Raw genomic sequence first — 20,898 nt, 5'->3', positions numbered from 1 at the left:
TGAGACCCCCTCCCTCACTAAAAATATTTTACAGTAATCGTTCCCATATCTTTATGTGTTAATTTCAAAATTTTCCCGGTAACTTTCGGAGAATAGAGTTGCGCAAAAAGTTAAGATTCTCGAAAGGATTTGTCAAGTGTTATATTTCTTAGAATTTCCATTCCATGGAAGTCTACGCACTGATGTAGACTTAAATTATTATTATAATTATAAGTTTTATATATTTTATTGTAATATTATTAAAGTCCTAGGCATCTCAGTCACATTAAAAACAGGGGTGATGGAAGGCAGCAAGTTACGTTTATGCTGGGGAGGGGCGGGGTGAATAGGGCAACAGTAACAAACTGTAATCCCTCTGCCTCCCCCCCCCCCCCCCCCCCGCCACACCACACACACACACAGGACTACCCAGCGAGATGGCACAGTGGACTCTTATTCGGGTGGGCGACGGCACGACTGCTCAAACCTGCATCCGGCCAACCTGATTTAGGTTTTCCGTGATTTCTCTAAAGCACTTCAGGCAAAATTCCGGGATGGTTCATTTGAAAGGGCATGGCCAAATTCCTTCCCTAATCCAATTGGACCGGTGACCTCGTTGTCTGGTCTCCCCCCCCCCCCCTCCCCTAATCAACCAACTAACACAGAGAACTGAACCATGGATCTGTGACTGATTCTGTACTAGATAAGTTGTAACTATTGGCTGACGTCGTCTCACAGCCTTCTCTGCTGTATCGTTTCAGGCCGACGTGCCAGCGCTTGAATTTCATCTGTTGTAGTTCCATGAGCCATCGCCCAGTGCAGGCAGAGAACCTACAGTTGTGCCTGGACGATTTTAATTTCGTCTGCTCATAAAAGATTTACTTAACTTTATACAAACTATTGACACAGGATTGTTTCAAATATTTGCATCTGTCTTTGAATAGTAAAGCATCACTTGGTGCACACAATTGTAAACTCTCCTCTTGAAGTACAAATTCAACATTTACAAGAGGACAGTTTTATCAAACTTGAATATCACTGGTGTCCTTAAGAGATGATGTTAACTGTTTCATCGGAGGTCACAAACTGTGGCAGAGCGAGTCTACGCTCGGCATTATATCGACCTCCATACGATGGCGCGGCGGTGCTGAGAGAGGGGGCGTCTCTTCAGGAGCGCCTCTCATTCGTCGTCGTGGATTGCAGTGAAACATCACTAATGTCTGTGGTATCGATTTGTGTTGCCACTTTGGTGTGGCACCGTTATCTTTCGCTGATACCACACATGTGTCCAAAAATCCTTCATTTTCGAGTTATTGATGAAAGTTGACATTCAATGGCTCTCCACTCACTATGAGTCAGATGCTGTCTGTAGGCTGTAACTAGTGGTATTTTTGACTGTGCTCAAAACTATCCAAATGCTCTGGATTTTTTGTGCCGTGCACAGAAGCATTTATTCAAAAAAGAACGCAATGCGTGTAACTTAGTTTTTTTTTTTTGAGCTCAAAAGTATCCAAACGTTATGATTTTTTCGACGTATTCAGAATCATTTATCTAAAAAATTACATTCATGGTGTACCTTACAACATATAAAAATATTTTAAAGAGTGCTCAAAGGTATCCAAAATTTCTGAATTTTTGCGCTATATTCAACCAAAAAATTACATAAATGATGTAAATTGTTTACTTCGATAACTACAGTCGAAAAGTGCACTTTGAGGTGTAAATCAGATCAGCAGTACTACCCATGGCTGTTTTTCAATGCGACATACATATCATACTACGCTGAGCTAAGAGAGTCAAATTCAATGAGTGTGAGCAAGACAAGACTTGTCAGAACAAGCATAAAACTCAGTGAGTTCAGTCTTTCTGTTGCCTGCCTGTCTTGTGACACTTGATAATCATCACACAACAATTTGTATGTGGAAAATAATTAAGTTGAGGCTTCACTGTGTCTTACATCACCTATGTTAAATATATCGAACTTTCACATGTACACATGTGCTGCCTTACATAATTTTTTGGATAAATATTTTGAGCATCGCCCAAATGTTGTGCAAACAAATTCAGAACATTCGATTGCTTTTGAGCATTCTATAAAGTACTTTGAAATACTGCAATTTATAGCCTTTACATAATTTTCTGGTTGAATATGGCAAAAAAATTCAGAGTGTTCGGATACTCTTGAGCAATCTGTAATGTACTTTTAAATTAGCAATTTACGCCCTTCATGTAATTTTTCGGATAATGGTGAGGCAAAAGAAATTTGGAGTATTCAGATACTTTTGAGGACCTTGTAACTACTTTGAAATAATGCAAGTTGCATCTTTCATAAAATTTTTGAGATAAATGCTTTTGAATACGCAGAAAGAAGATCAAAGCATTCGGTTACTTTTTAGCGTAGCAAGTCACACCATTCACATAATTTTCTAGCTGAATTCTTTTTAACAAAACACAAAAAATGGCGCGTTCGGATGTTTCGTTCATACTTTAAAATACTGCAAATTACACGCTTTATGTAATTTTTTGGATAGATACTTTTGAATGTGATGTAAAAAATCAATGTGTTCACATACTTTTGGGCACCCTGAAAAGCACTTTTAGTACAGCAAGTTACATCCTATACAAAATTTTTTGCATAAATATTTTTGAATATGGCATTACAAATATGGTATAAAAATCACAATTTCTGGATATAATTATTGATTACCAGCTGAAGTGTGATGAGCACACTAACACAATAGCAAAAAGAATTTCTTCAACCTGTATTGCTCTTAGATTTGTGCCCACAGTATCCAATATTACCTGCCTTGGAAAATCCTATTTCTCGCATTTCCATTCATTCATAAGCTATGGTATTCTTGTTTTAGGAACAAATCCTTAAAATATTTTTACCATTCAAGCTTCCCAAATAAACAGTAAGGACCATAGCTCTTAGTAAGAGAATATTTCACGTCCTCACAATTCCTTATATCCACATTTTCCATAGAATCAAGTGTATTAGTTAAAGCTTATTCTAAAAACAGGTTTGCCCATAACCATAACACTAGGTATAAGAAAAACATATAACAGGTATTTTCCTATGTCACAGTAAGGCATCTGATACATTTATCAAGAAATCCTTCTAAGTAAACTTGATACGCTGGGAATGTTGATGGTTGTAAATAAAGGTTTAGGTCTTACCTAGCAAACAGCATGCAATAGCTTCCAAGTTTCATGTGACTCCAAATATGTAGTGATACAACTTTCAGATCCGGAATATGTGAACATTGAAGTTCCTCAAGAGAGTGTATTAGGCTCAGTATGGTACTGTTTCTTATTTACATTAATTACTTCCCGTCGGGGGTTACACAAGAGAAAAAGTGTTATTTGATGATGACAGCAATATAATAATTTTAGACAGGACACCAGAAATGTTAGGAGTGAAAGCTGAAAAGGCACTTATGGCAGTCTGTAACCGCTCAAAGAATAACAGGGCAACTCGTAATATATATATATATATATATATATATATATATATATATATATATATATATATAGAAAATAACAACATGAACTTCAGCACAAGGTGAAGAAAAAATGCCGCACTTGGCGGCCAGCATGCGATTCCTCAAGACAAAGCGTATCTAGCAAAACCAAGTCCTGTCAATAGATCTGAAACACGAGGCTCCGGAAATGCTGTAACCGTATACATCGTGGCCAAGAACAGGAAGCAGGAACTCGGTGCTGTGCTAGAAGTGTCCCATTAGCTCAATGAGACGAGTCGTGTTCATGGCAAAAATTTATTTTTCCAGTTAAATCATCAAAGTGTGACAAGTTTACACCTCCACAATGTGGTATCTTATGTATTTCTTTTGTTTACTGTACCTTTATTTAAACATTAAGACATAATATAAACTTCTTACAGACATAAACGACCACTTTGTTTTGCCCATGACATAGACAAATCCAATGGAAAATCATAATTGATGCAATAAAATCGTCTGTATCCAAAGTGGTTGACTTAATGTGTAAAATTATGGATGAAGTTCTTTATTCAACAAACAGTCTTTGAGATACGTGGAACTGCTTGGAATATCATGGGTACATTGGCGAGGTAATTGGTGAAAGGTTTCAAGAATCACTTCCTCTGTTTGTGGAGTACTTCCTGGCTTTGGATTACCTCCGCCCATTGATTGAGCACAAAGATTATCGGTTTCCCGTAGGTGTTGCTCCACGTGACGAAGACATTGTTATCGGAATGGCGCCTTTATGGGTGCCGTGCAGCATACATACGAGCAGCAGCAGCAGTTTGGTTATCGGATGCACCAGCACCAGAAGCATGTCGACATATTCTTTGTTTGTGTACTTCATCCGGAAGGTGCCCTTCATTAACCTGAAAGGACCAGTTATGGTTGTGCACTGCCTGTATGCTAGACACATTACATGCAGTTTAATGGTCACACTGTCAAGTGATAGGGTATTGTCATATAATAAAATGATGTCCTGCTTACAAACGACGAGAACCAGTGAATGGACGTCTAAAAAATAAAAAAGGAACTTGATGAGGATACGAACCATAGCGCCATGGTGGAGGTGCGTTTACCATCCCAGCAGGCTACTCAGTGAGCTAAGATGGCTGGTACAGTAATTTGGAGGGGGGGGGGTTTGGAGGGGGGAAGGGGGGTGATACACCTTCCTCTGAACATTCTTATACACTGTATGATATGACAGAGTTGCCAGATCCTCGTTTTCTAAACGTACCCGATCTGATTTTGCTAGATAAACTTTTGTCTTGAACCTGTATGAGAAATCCCATGCCATCCTCCAAGGGTGGCATTTTTTCTTCGCCCTGTATAAGCAAGGAACCTAATATAACAAGACCTGAAGCAAATAATGAAACCAAAATGTGTTTAACCAGCACAACAATTCTGGGTGTATTCGTTGATCAGTAATTAAAATGGCATGAACATATCAAAGGATGTGGAAAAAGAATTAGCACATCATGTGCTAATTCACTGTAGGGTACAATAGCTCACGCTTAAGAACAATACACTTACCACATACGCTTTCCATACTCAGTTATTTCATAATAATGAGGAGTGAAAACGTTGTCACACTGCAAGAAAGAGCCACCTGAACAGTACCTGAAACTCAGAACAGGGCTAACACATTGAGGTGTTTAAAAAGTGAGATGTTTTGAAAGTTCTGAGTGTGTACAGCTTCCACGCTACAGTTTTTATGCAAAAGAATTAAGCAACATGCAGGTTCAATTTAAATTCCAAGCAACACAAGTGGCCACCACAGCAGCCAGGCTGAGGGCGACAACAGTGGCGCCCAAATGCAAGACTTATGTTCAGTGTAAGCCTAGCACAATTAGTAACAAAATCTGATGCACGTGTAAGTATACAAGTTAGGAGGGTAGGGCACCAAATGATACGTCATCATTGTGGAAAAATCTTCTAGACCTAGCAATACATAGCAAATAGTTCCACATATTACAAAGTTTGTTACCAGAGCAGTCTTGTGCTGCATTTTTTCCCTCTGAATCAGGTTGTTTCTGTTCTATTAGTCTTTCAATATGTTATTCGGCCATAATTAGTTCATATACATCTATATCATAAATTTCTTACACACACACACACACACACACACACACACACACACACATATATATATATATATATATATATATATATATATATATACAGTTATGGTTCTTGTGTTTACCTGTGCGCTTGAAGCTCATCAGTCTGTGTTTTGCTTTTGTAGCAATCAGGTAATTTGCTCGTGAAGGTCTTTGCGGTTGTATGCTGAAGAGTATCCAGAAATTAGAAGTGTGGAGAATAAAATAAGGGAATAAAATAAGGGAAAAGAATATCAACTGATGAAAGAAATGGGACTAACATTTTTGCAGCTGTAACACACAACGCGAATGTCACTAAAAGGCATCTCAGAAATACGAGAGGGATCAACCAAACGAGTTTTCTGGGAAAATTAAATTTCATCCCCTTCACATTTCGCTGCGTCTACAAATTCATGGCAATGACTTCCAAAATTGCTTGCAGTTATCCGATTGTTGCTATCGAGGAGAAGTACAAAGTGATGCGACGCAGGTACGTAAAATTTTGTTGTAGGCACTATTTGTCAGTTGAAAATCCACGCTGACTCAAAGAAGTGGATAAAAACAACGCTCTTGGTCTATCGAAGTTTGATGAGTGTTTTTCAAGACCCATATCATTGGTTCCTGTTTTATTTGTGGGAATCTAAATATACTCAAGTACCTCGAGTTTCTAAGATAATCTGCTGCCACAGTTGTTGGAACACGTCCCACTGGACATAAGCCAATCAGTGTAGCACCAACATGACGAATGACGCTCCCATTCCACACATACGAGGGGCGTTCAGAAAGTAAGCTCCGATCGGTCGCGAAATGGAAACGACTATGAAAATCCGATAAAGCTTTGCACAGATGTGTTGGGTAGTGTGTCTAGTATAACCCCAGTTAGCATCACGTCGCTCTTCGCATTTCTGAGCTCGCAGTGAGTGCGTAAAGATGTCTAGAAAATAGTGTCTGCCGCCAAGTACGAGGGCCTGGTGAGAAATTTCGCCTGAAGCTATGCAGCTAACATTACATAACTGTCGTGCTGTTTCTTCTTCAAGACAATTCTCAGCCGCATTCTGCAGGGGCAATGAAGATGCTCCTGCATCGTTTTCAAATGGAAATGTGAGATTACCCACAATACAGTCCGCAGTTGTCTCCCCCTGAGTTTCATCTCTGGTCACATGAACCGCTGTCTTTGAAGACAACATTTTGACACAGACAACGAGGTGTAGGCCAGCGTGGAGAATTGGCGGAAAGCACTGGCGGCTGCCTTCTATGATGAGGCTATTGAAAAGTTGGTACAACGCTATGACAAAAGTCTAAGTCAGAACGGCGACTACGTAGAGAAGTAGCTGAAAGGTGTAGCTAATTGTTACAAGTAAAACATTTCTGATGTTCACTGTGGTTTCAATTTGGCAATCAATCGGAGCTTACTTTCTGAACAGGCCTCGCATAATGACAGACCCTCTTAAGATAACATTTGGAGAGCACTGGAACAATCCTTCAGGAAACGCAATATGCTCTGCACACTCACCAAACTTAACACTTCTATACTTTTATCTGTGTCGAAAATTAAAGCAAAACGTATGTAAGGAAACGACTCCAGAAAGAATGAACTGCCTTATGACGGCGGCCTGTGCAACCATTAACTCCAGATGGAATTCACTGTGCGGTTTTGTTTCTCCAGACTCATTTTATAGCATGTACCAATGCTCAAGGTAAGCCAGGTGCTTACTTGGTATAAAAGCCATGGTAATAAACACACGATCCGTAACTGAGCTACGTTTTGCTTGTATTTGATATTACTGGGACGACGTTTGTAGAACCTCTTCTAACGGCGGAGCAGTGGTTTGCCGCGCTGTTATCTTGATACTATTTGATCAAGTCCCATACATGTTATATCGTTTAAGTTCTCTTACAAGCTTATTTCAAATGCCAGAGATAAAAGTATATAGTTACATTAGAAAAAACAAAGTCAATATCGTAATTCGGCGACTATAAACAATAAAAATACTTACGAACGTCAGGAAATTCGCCATATTGTCCGCTATAGCTTGGCGAAAACAGCACCTCGCTGTATTTATTCATTCTGGACATATTTGAGATGGCTTATCTTTAAATAGTAGCAATTATTTATTCACAGCCGATACAAAAGTGTTACATATTTGCACCTGTTACTGTCCTTCAAAGTAGTCACCAGCGTTGTGTAGAACCCGTTGCCAGCGATGTGGAAGGCGTAGTATACCGTTAGCAGAGCCTGTTTTGTTGATAGTGCGAATGGAGCGATCTACTGCCTGTCGAATCTCTGGGACAGTAATGAAGCGAATGCCACGAAGTGGTTCCTTTATCTTCGGAATCAAATCAAAGTCACAAGGACTTAAGTCCGGGGAGTATGGTGGATGGTACAGTACTTCCCAGTCCCATCGACCGAACAGACCAGCCACAGCTTGCGCTGTATACGCCCGCTCACTGTCGTGCAAAATGATGGGTGGTTTGCGCAGAAAGTGTCGCCGCTTCTTTCGCAAAGCTGGTCGCAGGACATGCTCCAAAAACGAACAGTAAAACTGTGCATTGACGGTCTGCCGTGGAGGAACGTAATGCGTTAGGATAACACAATCACAGTTACGTTACGTTAGAGCGCTCGCCCACAAGTGACTGTGTTTCCCTCGATTGTGCGCACGCCGGTGACGTGGGATGTGCGAATCCATTTGCTCGCAGGTAAGCTAGGTATATCACCAATGTCTGCTATCAGCGACAATAGTAGATTCAATTGCATAGTGTCTCCACAGCAGTGTTGCCACTATTTAAGTTCCAAGCTACGTATATACATGGGGCAGTCAAATGAAAACGAGACACCTGGAAAAAAGTTAGTAAACTGTTTATTATTTCAAAAGTAGTCGCCAGAACTGGTAATAAATTAATCCCACTGTGAGACAAGTCATTCCCTTATGGAAAAATGTTGACGGTTGCCCACACAGACGTGATTGTAGCAAGGCGTGCACCTCTTCGTTGGAAGTAAATCGACAGCCAAGGAAATTTTTGTTCATGGTTCCAAAAAGACAGATATCGCATATGGATGGATCACGACTGTATTGAGGAAGCGTAACGGCTTCCTAGCGGAACTTCTGCTGTGTACTCAAAACAACGTTGGTAACAAGTGAGCCTCGAAGATTTCCCTTGTAAACCTGTTCTTGTTCATCCTGTGCATATGCCCATGAAATTTCAGCCTTCCTTTCCCAAAGGTCTCCATTATTCTTGTTGACTGTTTGTAAATCTCTCTCGATGGCCTCAGTATCAAACTTTCTTCAAAATGGTTCAAATGGTTGTAAGCACTATGGGACTTAACATCTGAGGTCATCAGTCCCCTAGACTTAGAACTACTTAAACCTAACTAACTTAGGGACATCACACACATCCATGCCCGAGGCAGGATTCGAACCTGCGGCTGTAGCAGCAACGCGGTTCCAGACTGAAGCGCCTAGAACCGCTTGGTCACAGCGGCCGGCAAACTTTCTTCACGATAAACTACTTCGAATATTATTCTAAGAATTTTCCGTTTTTGATTTTTCATCTATCATATTTTTGTTTGGTCATGAAACACAACAGTGTCTGCAGCCTAAAGTAAGCTACTTCTGGTACAACTGCTATTCAGTAATGCTTTAGTTTTGGATGGACAGAGATACATTTGTTTATTGTAATGACTCCACGTGAGCTTAAACGCCTTTTGTAATTCTGAGATTTTTTCTTCATTGGTTATTGTGTCCAATTACGATGATTAGATGATCTCTCCAAGACATTTAAAGTGTTTAACGTGTGACACTTCCCTGCATCGAGATATAATGTGGAAATTATTTGCCCCTCTATTTCATATATTGAGTTTTCTCGTAAGAGATTTGTAGATCAGTCTTCTGTGAGATTTCTTAAGGCTTCTGTAGGGCACAATAGGCTTCTCCTCTATTGTTCGTCAGAATAGCGAGATCGTATGGGACAGCTCTTTTTAAACCCTGCATTGGATTCCTTTTATTTCGTTTTCCCATGTCTTCACAGTTTTATGCAAAGTTATGTTAAGTGTGAGTGAGAAAGTCCGTCTCCTTGGCGAACAGCTATGTGAATATGAAGTGTTTCTGAAGTTTCTTCCACGAATTTAACTTTGGAAGTTGTACCTGTTAAGGTCTGTGGAATAATTACTCTGGTTTGGCCGTTGATTTTGAATTTCTCTTAAGTATGGAGTGATATCTATCTTTCTAGCGGATCATAAGCTTTTTTAAAGCCGACAAAAATTACCAAAGTATCAGTACATCTTCTTATTTGCAAAACTGTCTTTAGGTTCTGTATGTGTCGTGTGCAAGTGTAACCATGTGCTGCTAGAAGGTGTGGACGAGCGGATCTCTGCTGGGGGTCGGTGGATGAAGGTAGCCAGTCAGCTGAAACAACACTTTATTGACAACCTTGATCAGATATAGTTCAGTTTATCTGAAACAAACAGACTGATTATGGCGGGAGGTTAATTCTCAGACGCGCCGACGCAGACGTTCCTTGTGGGCGGTAGCCTTCCACTGCATGGCGGCGGATGGCAGCGTGGAGCTGTATAGAGGCGCGGGAATATGACGGAGCTAGGGTCGGGCACTCAGGCAGGGGTATTTGGTTTGTGACCCGCTGGAGACAGCGCCATAGATGGGGTGAGCGTGGTTGCACGCTGATAAAGTCACGCATGACGTCATTATGATGTATACACGCTGTATCGAAGACGACAGAGGCCGAGTATCGACTTTTGCGGTCGTTCGAGACACCGACATGCGGTAGCCGTTTTTGCAGACGGATTAAAGGAGCGTCTCATTATATCTTCAGTTGGTGTATTTACTGCATTTCCGGAAACTATTTATGTCTATTTTCTTTGAAAGTGTGAACCTCCCAACCTCTGGAGAAAAGACACGATTTGTAAACAGTAAAATTGACTGGTTTTGAAGCTGCATCGCTGTGGCTCAGTCAGTTAAATGCGGTTGTACGGTAGCAGAGATCCCGTATTCGAAGCTAATGAGGGCACGAATTTTTTTTAGTGCGAAAATTGATGCTGAGGAGCAGCGTGACATGGAGTCCACGTTAAACTTGACGTAAATAGGGAATTACCTTAAAATGATCCAGTAGTTAAAATTAAAAACTGAAACAACTAGGCGCTTCAGTCTGGAACCGCGCGACCGCTATGGCCACAGGTTCGAATCCTGCCTCGGACATGGATGTGTGCGATGTCCTTAGGTTAGTTAGGTTTAAGTAGTTCTAAGTTCTAGGGGACTGATGACCTCAGGTGTTAAGTCCCATAGTGCTCAGAGCCATTTGATCCATTTTTTTTTTAAACGTCTAACGCCAAAATCATAGTTTGACAGATACCTACCACATTGTCAAGCAATTAGATGTACTGCGATCATTGAAGAACTGCATCAGTGTGTCTGATGTTGTCCTAGTAATTTATTGTTACCAAAAGGGATAATTGAATCTGATCTTCAAACACACTTTTGAGATTTTCAGTCTCACCAAGAAGAAATATTGGTTCCAGACTGACTTATTTGCTGTGAGACATCAGGGAAATCCCATAGTGTTCAGAGCCATATTTGAACATCAGGGAAATTATTAGTCACATCTAATGCCAAGTTTAACTTCACATTTCGTTTCTGTGTACATGATAGGTACAGTATTTTTGCTGAAAATAGGTGACCGAAGAGCTTTTTCTCAAATACCAATTACTCATCACAATAATAAAAACTTAGAGCATGTCTAATGACAATGTATGTAAGCAAAGTAGCCTAGTCTTCACTGACACACACAACATTACGTGCTCCTGATAGACGTAGAAGGGCATAGCATGCTACAGATTACTTTTCCATTTAACTTAATACCTTCGTCCCATTTTACTCGAAAGTCAATATGTACAGAATTCAATTCAGTATTCACCATCATTTGGAAACTGCAATGGAAGTACTTTTCCTAACTTCCAAATGTGTTGAAAGTAAGTGTCAGATGAGTAACGTTAACGAACCTGTGCAGTTTAATAATATAAAACACAATTTGCAATTATTATCAGCTCAATACAGTCACTTGAAACTGGTATTTGAGGAACAGCTCTTTGGTGCCCTATTTTCAGCAAAAATACTGTAGCCTAGGCCTACTCTAAAGTACAACAAGGTTTTCGCCTTATTCCGTAAATGAAAACAACAGATATAACAAAACAGCTGTAAGGGAAAAAATAGGACCTAACCTTCGTCATATCTATGTTGCTAACAGGTGAATGACAGTAAACAAAACAAATACGGTCTCTCCAAAGCAAACCTTCAGCTGCCAACAAAAATTGTACAAACGTACATTTTGACTGGCGAACAAGATCAGCAAGGGGCAGTGAAATGTTTCCAGTTCATCATAACCATGTATTATGTGTGCAGCCAGAATAAACAAGAATCGAAAGAGATGGTACTTAGAAGTATCAACAGGCTACAAAGTATTAAATCAGCATTTGGATCAAAGCGACCTATTTTGACACTCTGTGGTCATGGTGACGCTGAAAAGGAAGATGAGACGGAAAAGGCCGAAATACTAATCATCTTTTTCCAAAATTGTTTCACAGAGGAAGATTGCACTGTTGTTCCTCCTTTAAATCATCGCATGAACGTCAAAATGACAGATATCAAACTAAGTGAAGAAAAGACCATTGAACCTGACTGGTTATCAGTTTGATGTTACACAGAGTATGCGAGACAACTTAACCGTCTTTCAGCGATAGGTCTCTGGAAGAGAGAAGCATTCCAAATGATTGGAAAAAAGCACAACTTATTCCCGTTTTCAAGAAGGATTGTTGAACAGATGCGCAACACTACAGACCTATAGCTCTGATGTTGGTCTTTCATAGAATTCTAGAACATGTTTTATGCTCGCGTTTTATGACATTTGTGGAGACCGAAAATCTGCTCTGTAGGAATCAGCATGTGTTCCGAAAATAGTGACCCTATGAAACGTAGCTCACTCTTTTCGTCCATTAGCCCCAGAAAGCGGTAGACACAAGTGCCCAGACAGATGCCCTGCTCCTTGACTTTCGGAAGGCATTTGTTAGGTCTACAGTTTCGTACTGTGATCTAATGTACAAAATATGAGCGTACAGAATATCAGACCAACTATGTAGATTGAACAGTCTCTAGCAAACAGAACACATTATGACATTCTCAACAGAGAGAAGTCTTCAGATGTAAAAGTAACTTTGGACGTGCCTCAAGAGAGTGTTATAGGACCATTACTTTTCAGGGATATATGAATAACCTAACAGCTAACGTCAGAAGTTCAGTAGGGCTGTACGTGGATGATGCTGTCGTATACAGAGAAGTCACAACACTAGAAAACTGTAGCCAAATCCAGGAAGACTTGCAGAGGATCGTCACTTGCTGCAAGCAGGAGCAAGTGACCCTTAACATAAACAAATGTAACTCATCGTGAATACACAGACAGAAAAACCCTTTACTCTTTGATTACACGATTGTAGGACAGTCATAGGAAGCAATAACTTCCATAAAATGTTTAGGTGTATGCGTACAGAATGGTTTGTAATGGATCGACCACATAAAATTAATCACGGCTAAGGCTGTTGCCAGACTGAGATTCATGGGAAGCGTCCTCAGGAGATGTAGTCCACCAGCAAAAGAAGTAGCTTACAAAACAAGAGTTCGACCAATACTTGAATACTGCTCATCAGTATGGGATCCATACCAGACAGGATTGATAGAGAAAAAAGAGAAGATTCAAAGAAGAGCAGCGTGTTTTGTTACAGGTTCATTTGTTAAGCTCAGACAACTCCATTGCCAAACGCTGCAAGAGAGGTGTTCTGCATCACTATCTGGCCTACTGGTAAAATTACGAGAGCATACATTCTTAGAAGTGTCAATCAGTGTCCATATTGCATCCTCCTACAAATATTTCACGAAAAGACCATGAAGATAAAATTAGAGAGATTTGATCACACACACAAAGGCTTACCTGTAATTGTTCTTCCCACAAACTATTCACCACTGATATAGGAAAAGAGGGAAGTGGCATTGGTATAAAAACTGTTCTCTGGCACACACTGTAATGTGGCTTGCAGCATATTGATGTGAATATAGAAGTAAAAATGGAAACTGTTGGGTCTGAAATGAGGCAAGGGGTATCTAGTGGCCGCCATGTCATTCTCTGCCTTGTGGTGTCATTCAGATATATGATGGAAGGGCATGTGCTGTGCACACTGGTCTCCTGGCTGTTTTGCAGAATTTTCAGACCATGGAGCCCCTACTAATCAGCCAGGTAGGTACTCAGTTGGTATCACTAGGCTGAGTGCACCCCCTACTAGTCCTGCCACCAAGGAATAATCTTTGGCAGTACCAGTAATCGAATCTAGTCCTCCACATGGCAGCCATCTACCTGGAACACTCAACTATGGAGGCAGACTTTTGTGTACAGCTTTACTATGCATCTTAATATTCATGTTGAGAAGGAATTGTATGCGCTCTGTAAAATGCATAGATGTTTACTTATAAGTATTTATGTGGTAAGCAGATGGAATCCATAGAATGTGAATTGACAAAGAATAAACTTATCACTCACTCAACTGATCAATGTAACACAAATAATTTTAACATACTTCTAAAATATGATATCAATAATTAAAGTTTACAAGTAGCAGAAAGACTTCATGTGTGCTCATCTCTTCGTTCATTTATAAATAGTTAATAGGGAAAATTTTGAGATAACAGTATAATCTCAAGTTGCAAATCAATTTATGTTTCTCAATATTGGCAAAAGTCTTTACTAAATACATGAAGTACTGGTATTTTTAAAATGGTTCCTGTTTTCTTTTTTAACTTAGTAAAAAGTGATCTCTTATAAACTCCATAAAAATTCTTTACCTTGTAGCATCTCATTAAATTTTGACTTGCTAATAAACAAATTATTTAGAAAATATGGTATCTCATTTTTACATCAAACTAGAATAAAATATTCCTTATTGGTGGTGGGTTACTCTGCTGTATTATAAAACTCATTTTATTATGTTTCTATAGGCATTCTTCATTCCAAAAGGAAGCAATGACTTCAGTAAGCTGGTGAGATGCATGCAAAATGGTCCACCAAAGCAAAAGGAAAACCAGAAAGCAGAAGAACCAAATGTTCCCTCAGCTGCTGATGTCGTCATAATAGGTGATGCCCCATGGTTTTATTTTTAATTTGAGAATTAATTTATAAATTACACCTTGTGTTTTGCATCATAATCTCATTTATAACGAGTTATGGACATTTTACTTCTAGGGTTGGATACTTGTGCCATCATTACTTCTGTTATTTTACTGACCAATTGTGTACTAGTATAGCTATCAGTATGCTAGATTTTGGTGTGGAAGGTGTATTTGTGTGAAGGTACATTTTGTCATGTTACTTCTTTCCAAATCATCGCCATTTGTTCTCGTTATCATTGTGTTTGGAAATAACTAGAAGCTGGTATAGCTGTTGTATATTACAAAAAGGACTAAGATCATAATACTTACTAATACATCCAGACAAAAATGGACTGTATCAGAATTAAATGACTTAAATTTAATTAATCTTGTATATAAAGCTAACTGTATCTTATTATTATGGTATTTATGTGTATGGTAATTTTAGCTGTAATTAGAAGTATTCATAATGTTGATCTTCTTTTAAGTGTGTCATTGCCTTGAACTGTGAAATTTTCTGCCTTATTTGATTCCTTATCAGACCCAGTTCTAATGCTCAAGTCTTAATCAGTATAACATATAATGCACATCATATTCATCTACTACTAATATCATCAGATTTTTGGCAAACTTTAGGCTAAGGATTTACTGCCAGACTGCCAGACTGTTACAGAATTAATGCATGTAAGGTACACATGAACTTAGTTGGCTCAAATGGCTCTGAGCACTATGCTGACCTTAGTTCCTGAGGTATAATTCATTCCGCCCAGCCTACAAGAGGAAGAACTCCAAGAAGACATTTATAAAGCACTCAGTTTAGACAAAAACATTATCTGTTCTGTGAACATATTCCTATTTCAGACGGAGTTCTGATTTCACCTAAAATGCACGAGGATAAAATTACCCTGCAATAGTCACATGCAGATTGACAGTCTGCATAGATGTATCTTTCCTTTCTTTTTCATCTCTTCAGATGAAGTAATCACATGACCTGAGTACCTTCCTGTTACCAACAGTGGTATGTTATTCCTTTGTTTCATTCTGACTAGAGCAGTGGTGCTGAAAGGTCAAAAATTGTGGACTGACAGTCCCACGTGAGACAAACCTTCAGTTTGAGAAAGAAACCAAAAAACATAATTCTAGTTTATTCATCAGCATAAACAGCCATTGGTTAAGAATTTTCAACAGTCAGCAGATATCTTAACTCTACCCAATTTTAACTCAGTCAATGTGAAATGTCAGCTATCTTTATTGCATCAAAATATTCGAGGACTGAGAAATAAAATTAATGAATTAATTGTCTGCATAGATGAATTAGAGTCTTCAAACCCAGCTAAATTTATCTGCCTCTCTGAACATCATGTGGCCACTGGGTATAGAACTTTTAAGTGTTACAGGATTATGCTTAGCATCTCACTTTTGTAGATCAGAAATGGAGAAAGGAAGGGTTGCCACATTCATCAGGAACCGTCAGAAATTTAAGAACATAGACATTCATAAATTTTGTCTAGAGCAGCATATGGAAGCATGTGCAACAGAAGTATAATTTCACAAAAAATCCTTCATAACATTAGGTGTATATCGAGCACCTGCAGGTAACTTTAATCTGTTCGTAAACCACCTCGAAGCTGTACTGGCCCATTTAACATCCAAAAACAAAGAAATAGTGGTTGCTGGTGGTTTCAATGTAGATTTCCTTAAAGACTCTCCCAATAAAAACTTATCTGAGTTAGTAACACTATCATTCAACTTAATTCCCACTGTAAAGTTTTCCACAAGGGTAGAAAATTGCTCACAAAGAGCCATTGATAATGTCATTATAGAAGAGTCCAATGAACAAAATTATATTACAAAACCAATAGTCAATGGCCTCTCAGATCATGACATGCAGTTCCTTCTGTTAAATGTTAATACTGAACAGAATATAAAATCTGTTAAATCTGAGCTCAAGAGGGTAATCAATAAGCCAAAAATTGATTATTTTAGGACTCTCACTGGACATTCACTGGACTGATGTTTACAGTGCTCATGGCATGAATGAAAAATATAACACTTTTGCTAATAAAGTGCTTACCTTATTCGAACACTGTTTTCCCCCAAAACTTACCAAGGTTAGAGCAAAGTGTACAAAGAAGCCATGGATTACTCAAGGAATAGGGGTATCTTGTAAAACAAAAAGAAAAATGTATCTGTCAATCCGAAACAGTTCTGATGTTGATGCTATAGCACATTACAAGAAATACTCCAAAATATTAAAGACTGTAATACAGACATCAAAGCAAATATATTACAAGGAAAAGTCAGTCATATCAGATAACAAAATAAAGACAATATGGGATATAGTGAAGGAGGAGACCGGTAGAATGAGACATGAAGAGGGACAAATAGCATTAAGAGTAAATGACACATTGGTGCCAGATGTGTGTAGTGTTGCAGAACTTTTTAACAGACATGTCATAACTGTTACTGAAAAGATGCGGTTGCCAGGTCTGGTAGATGCTGCTGTGGAATACCTCAGACCAGACATTTCAAGTAACTTCCATAATATGAATTTGACCCTCACTACCCCAGCAGAAATAATGTCCATCATAAAATCTTTAAAATCAAAAACATCTAGTGGGTAAGATGAAATATCAACAAAGTTAATTAAAGAATGTGATTCTGAGTTAAGTAACATATTAAGCTATCTGTGTAACCAGTCGTTTATCAGTGGAATATTTCATGAATGGTTAAAATATGCTGAAGTTAAGGCACTGTTCCAGAAGGGAGATAAAGAAATTGCATCAATTTTCTGTTCTATTTCACTTTTGCCACCATTCCCAAAAATTTTAGAAAAAGTAATGTACAATTGGCTTTATAACCATCTTATCTCGATTAACATACTGTCAAAGTCACAGTTTGGATTTCTAAAGGGTTCCGATATTGAGAACGCTATCTACACTTACAGTGAAAATGTGCTTAATTTGTTAGGTAAGAGGCAACTGGTATATTTTGTGATCTGTCAAGGGCATTTGACTGTGTAAATCACAATATCCTTTTAAGTAAATTGGAATATTATAGTGTAACAGGAAATGCTGCAAAATGGTTCAAATCTTATATCTCTGGCAGGAAACAAAGGGTGTTATTAGGAAAGAGACATGTATCAAGCTATCAGGCATCATCCAACTGGGAACTAACTACATGTGGGGTCCCCCACAAGGTTCCATTTTATTTTTAGAACTGTCGGTCTGCGTGGAGGTAAATCTACATTTGCAAGTAAAAATCATCAAAGTAATTGTGAATATATAATGTACTATGTTTAAATTTCTACAGCAGCTTGGACTCCTACATGTTCTGAAACAAGCTGGTAAGACAACAGGTGTAGGAAATCACTTATTCTAGTGCAGCTGTCTGGGTTACTGGTAGCATGAATGACTACAGAACTGATGCCTCCAACTTTCAGTAGGGAGTAAAATATGACCATAGGCAATCAGCAAGCATGTCTTGTACAGCTGTAGACAACATACAATTGTCACACATGTCTACACCACTTTTCGTCTTGTTGTACATAACTATAGTTTCTGCTTTGTCTATCTCTTCATCAACACTGTCATCATAGTGGAGACTGGATACAACATTTTTGCCTTTCTTAGGAATGAGTGGTACATGTGCACAAGATTTTCTGAAGGCAAATTAAAACCTTCTGGATGCTTACCTGGCTTTGTGAATTCAAGTGACAATTTCATTCTACAAAAATATATAAATAGAACAGTTAACTGACGTGCCCCTAATAAAAACTGACAGAAAGTAACATCACAATAAAAAGAAACCCCTTGAGAATAAAGTATAATATGTCTATAATGGCTTCCCTTTACCATTCCACAGGTCCCAAGTGGAATGATCATCATTTTTTTAATGAACACTATATGAAAGAATCAGTTTACAAATACTAATGCACTAAATTTAAAATAAAGACTCTAATTCATCTATGCAGGTAATTTATTAATTTTATTTCTCAGTCCTCGAATATTCTGGTGCAATAAAGATAGCTGACATTTCACATTGACTGAGTTAAAATTGGGTAGAGTTAAAATATCTGCTGACCGTTGAAAATTCTTAACCAATGGCTATTTACGCTGATGTAATAAACTAGAATTATGCTTTTTGGTTTCTTTCTCAAACTGAAGGTTTGTCTCAGTTCTAACCTCTCTGAAAATTTTCTTTCTTTCTGTCCCCCCTACCCTAAAAAAATGGTCTTTTCTGAACCCTATAACCACTGGTATTTTACCACTCATGACAGTGCCTCCCCCCTTTAACTTTCCTGCTATTTCCCCAGCCAATTTACCCTTCCCCTTCCTGTTGAGGTGAAGGCCATGCCTAGTATAATCCCACCTATTGAGAGAATCAACAGGAACCACACCAATGTGTGACCCTGCACCCGGCATAAGCAGCCGTTCCAGCTCCAAATTAACTCTCTTGACAGAAGAGTTCAAATGAGGTCGGTCATGGCGTCCAAGAACAGATACAAACTCAACACTAGTATGCTTAGATGCTGATGAAATCCTTGCCAGGTCACACTCTATACTGTACCCAGGATATCTGTCAATACTGTTACGTGCCCCACCCACCATAACCACGGTGTCTTCCTTAGTGAAATCTTTGCAAAGTGATCCTAAATCCTCTGTCACCTGCTCCAGACCAGCACTAGGTTTAAAAAAATTGGTGACCTGGTATTCTGATCCTAGTTCATCCTGCAAAAGTTGGCCAACACCTCTTCCATGGGAACTACCTAACAACAACACTTTCTTTCTCTTTACTGATTTCCCTACATTCTTACTTTTCAATTTGCTGCTGAAAGTTTGTTGTGCCCTGTCTACACCTGCAACTGCTTGAGGCTCACCAGCTTCTAACTGAAGCAGCAGGCCAAATCTATTTTCCACATTCACCACAAAGCTGTCAGACAAATTTCTAGGCCGGTTCCTCCTGTTGCCTGTTGCCACTTCCCACCTCTCTTTACCCTTCTCCCTCCTTAACCTGTCGAGATCTCCCCTGGCCATGTCTAACTCAGCATGAAAGGCGGCAATTTTCCCCTCCTGTTCTAGTATCTTCCTATCTCTATTACAAATCCTACAAAACTACTGATGAGTCTCATTTACTTCCCCTATTCCCACGCCACTACAGTCACCCACATGGAAAAAACTACAGCACCCATCTCACCAAAGCCCCGACCTAACAACTCTACGGTAAGTCAAGCACTTTTCACTCATGATAAACGTAATAGTTTATTAAGAATAAGTCAGTTAAATTACAGATCAACACAAAAATATGGTCCGCAAATTTGGCCTATACACAACTGTGTGTTAACAAAAGCAACAGTGCAAAGTTTCTGAAACAACAACTTAAACTTTATGCTACTTTCCGGAAATGCTAGTTAAATAATGAAGAGGTACGCTAAGTTAAATTGCTGGAGAGAGCAAGGAACAACTAAACAAAATTCTATAGATTTGCTGCAGCAAAACGTAAACAGAAAATACAACTGTACGATCTTTTCGCGTGTTCTGCTATATTACATAAAGAAAAATGAAACCTTTAATGGTACACTTAAAAGGCACACTAATACACCTATTTCCCATGTAATCAGTACTAAACTATATGCGCACATCATGTTCTTAACCAAAGGTATCCTGCCAGATGGATTGGTCAAGGAGGAACAGTTACTTGGCCTGCTAGGTCTCCTGATTTAAATCCTTTGGAATTTTTCTTTGAGGATGCCTTAAAGACGTTGTCTATCACAGTATTCCAACAACTCCAGAGGATATGCAGGAACGTACTGTGCTTGCTTGTAATTCTCTTCAGTAGGCAACAATGGAAGTAGTAAATAATTCTTTCATTCAATGAGTGCACCAGTTTATTGGTGTCCAGGGTCACCAATTTGAGCACCTTTGAATGTTCTACTCCTGGGCAATGGTACAGGAAAGTCAAAGTCAATTTTGTGTTATGTTTTTACTTGGTTTTCATTTGTTTTCTGACAACTCCAGCAAGTGGATGAGTTTGTGATCACGGGCTCAAAGCCAATGTTCTGTTATGTAATTAATAACAGCATCTTTCAGTGAATGGTACACTGTAATACATTTTTGAATA

The 20,898-nt window shown here is 38.9% G+C and overlaps 1 protein-coding gene across 1 annotated transcript in view; it reads left to right on the top strand.

The window, feature by feature from the left end:
- Positions 1 to 20,898, top strand: part of LOC124554723 (sarcosine dehydrogenase, mitochondrial) — a 280,579-nt gene that overhangs the window by 73,583 nt on the left and 186,098 nt on the right. The window contains exon 3 of the mRNA XM_047128369.1: positions 14,629 to 14,764. Coding sequence (XP_046984325.1) covers positions 14,629 to 14,764 — 136 coding nt within the window. The remainder of the gene's footprint in view (positions 1 to 14,628; positions 14,765 to 20,898) is intronic.

The sequence above is a fragment of the Schistocerca americana genome, chromosome X (genome assembly GCF_021461395.2).
Source record: "Schistocerca americana isolate TAMUIC-IGC-003095 chromosome X, iqSchAmer2.1, whole genome shotgun sequence".
Lineage (NCBI taxonomy): Eukaryota > Metazoa > Arthropoda > Insecta > Orthoptera > Acrididae > Schistocerca > Schistocerca americana.
Note: the sequence above shows the minus strand (reverse complement) of the source record. Positions and strands in the feature narration are given on the sequence as shown.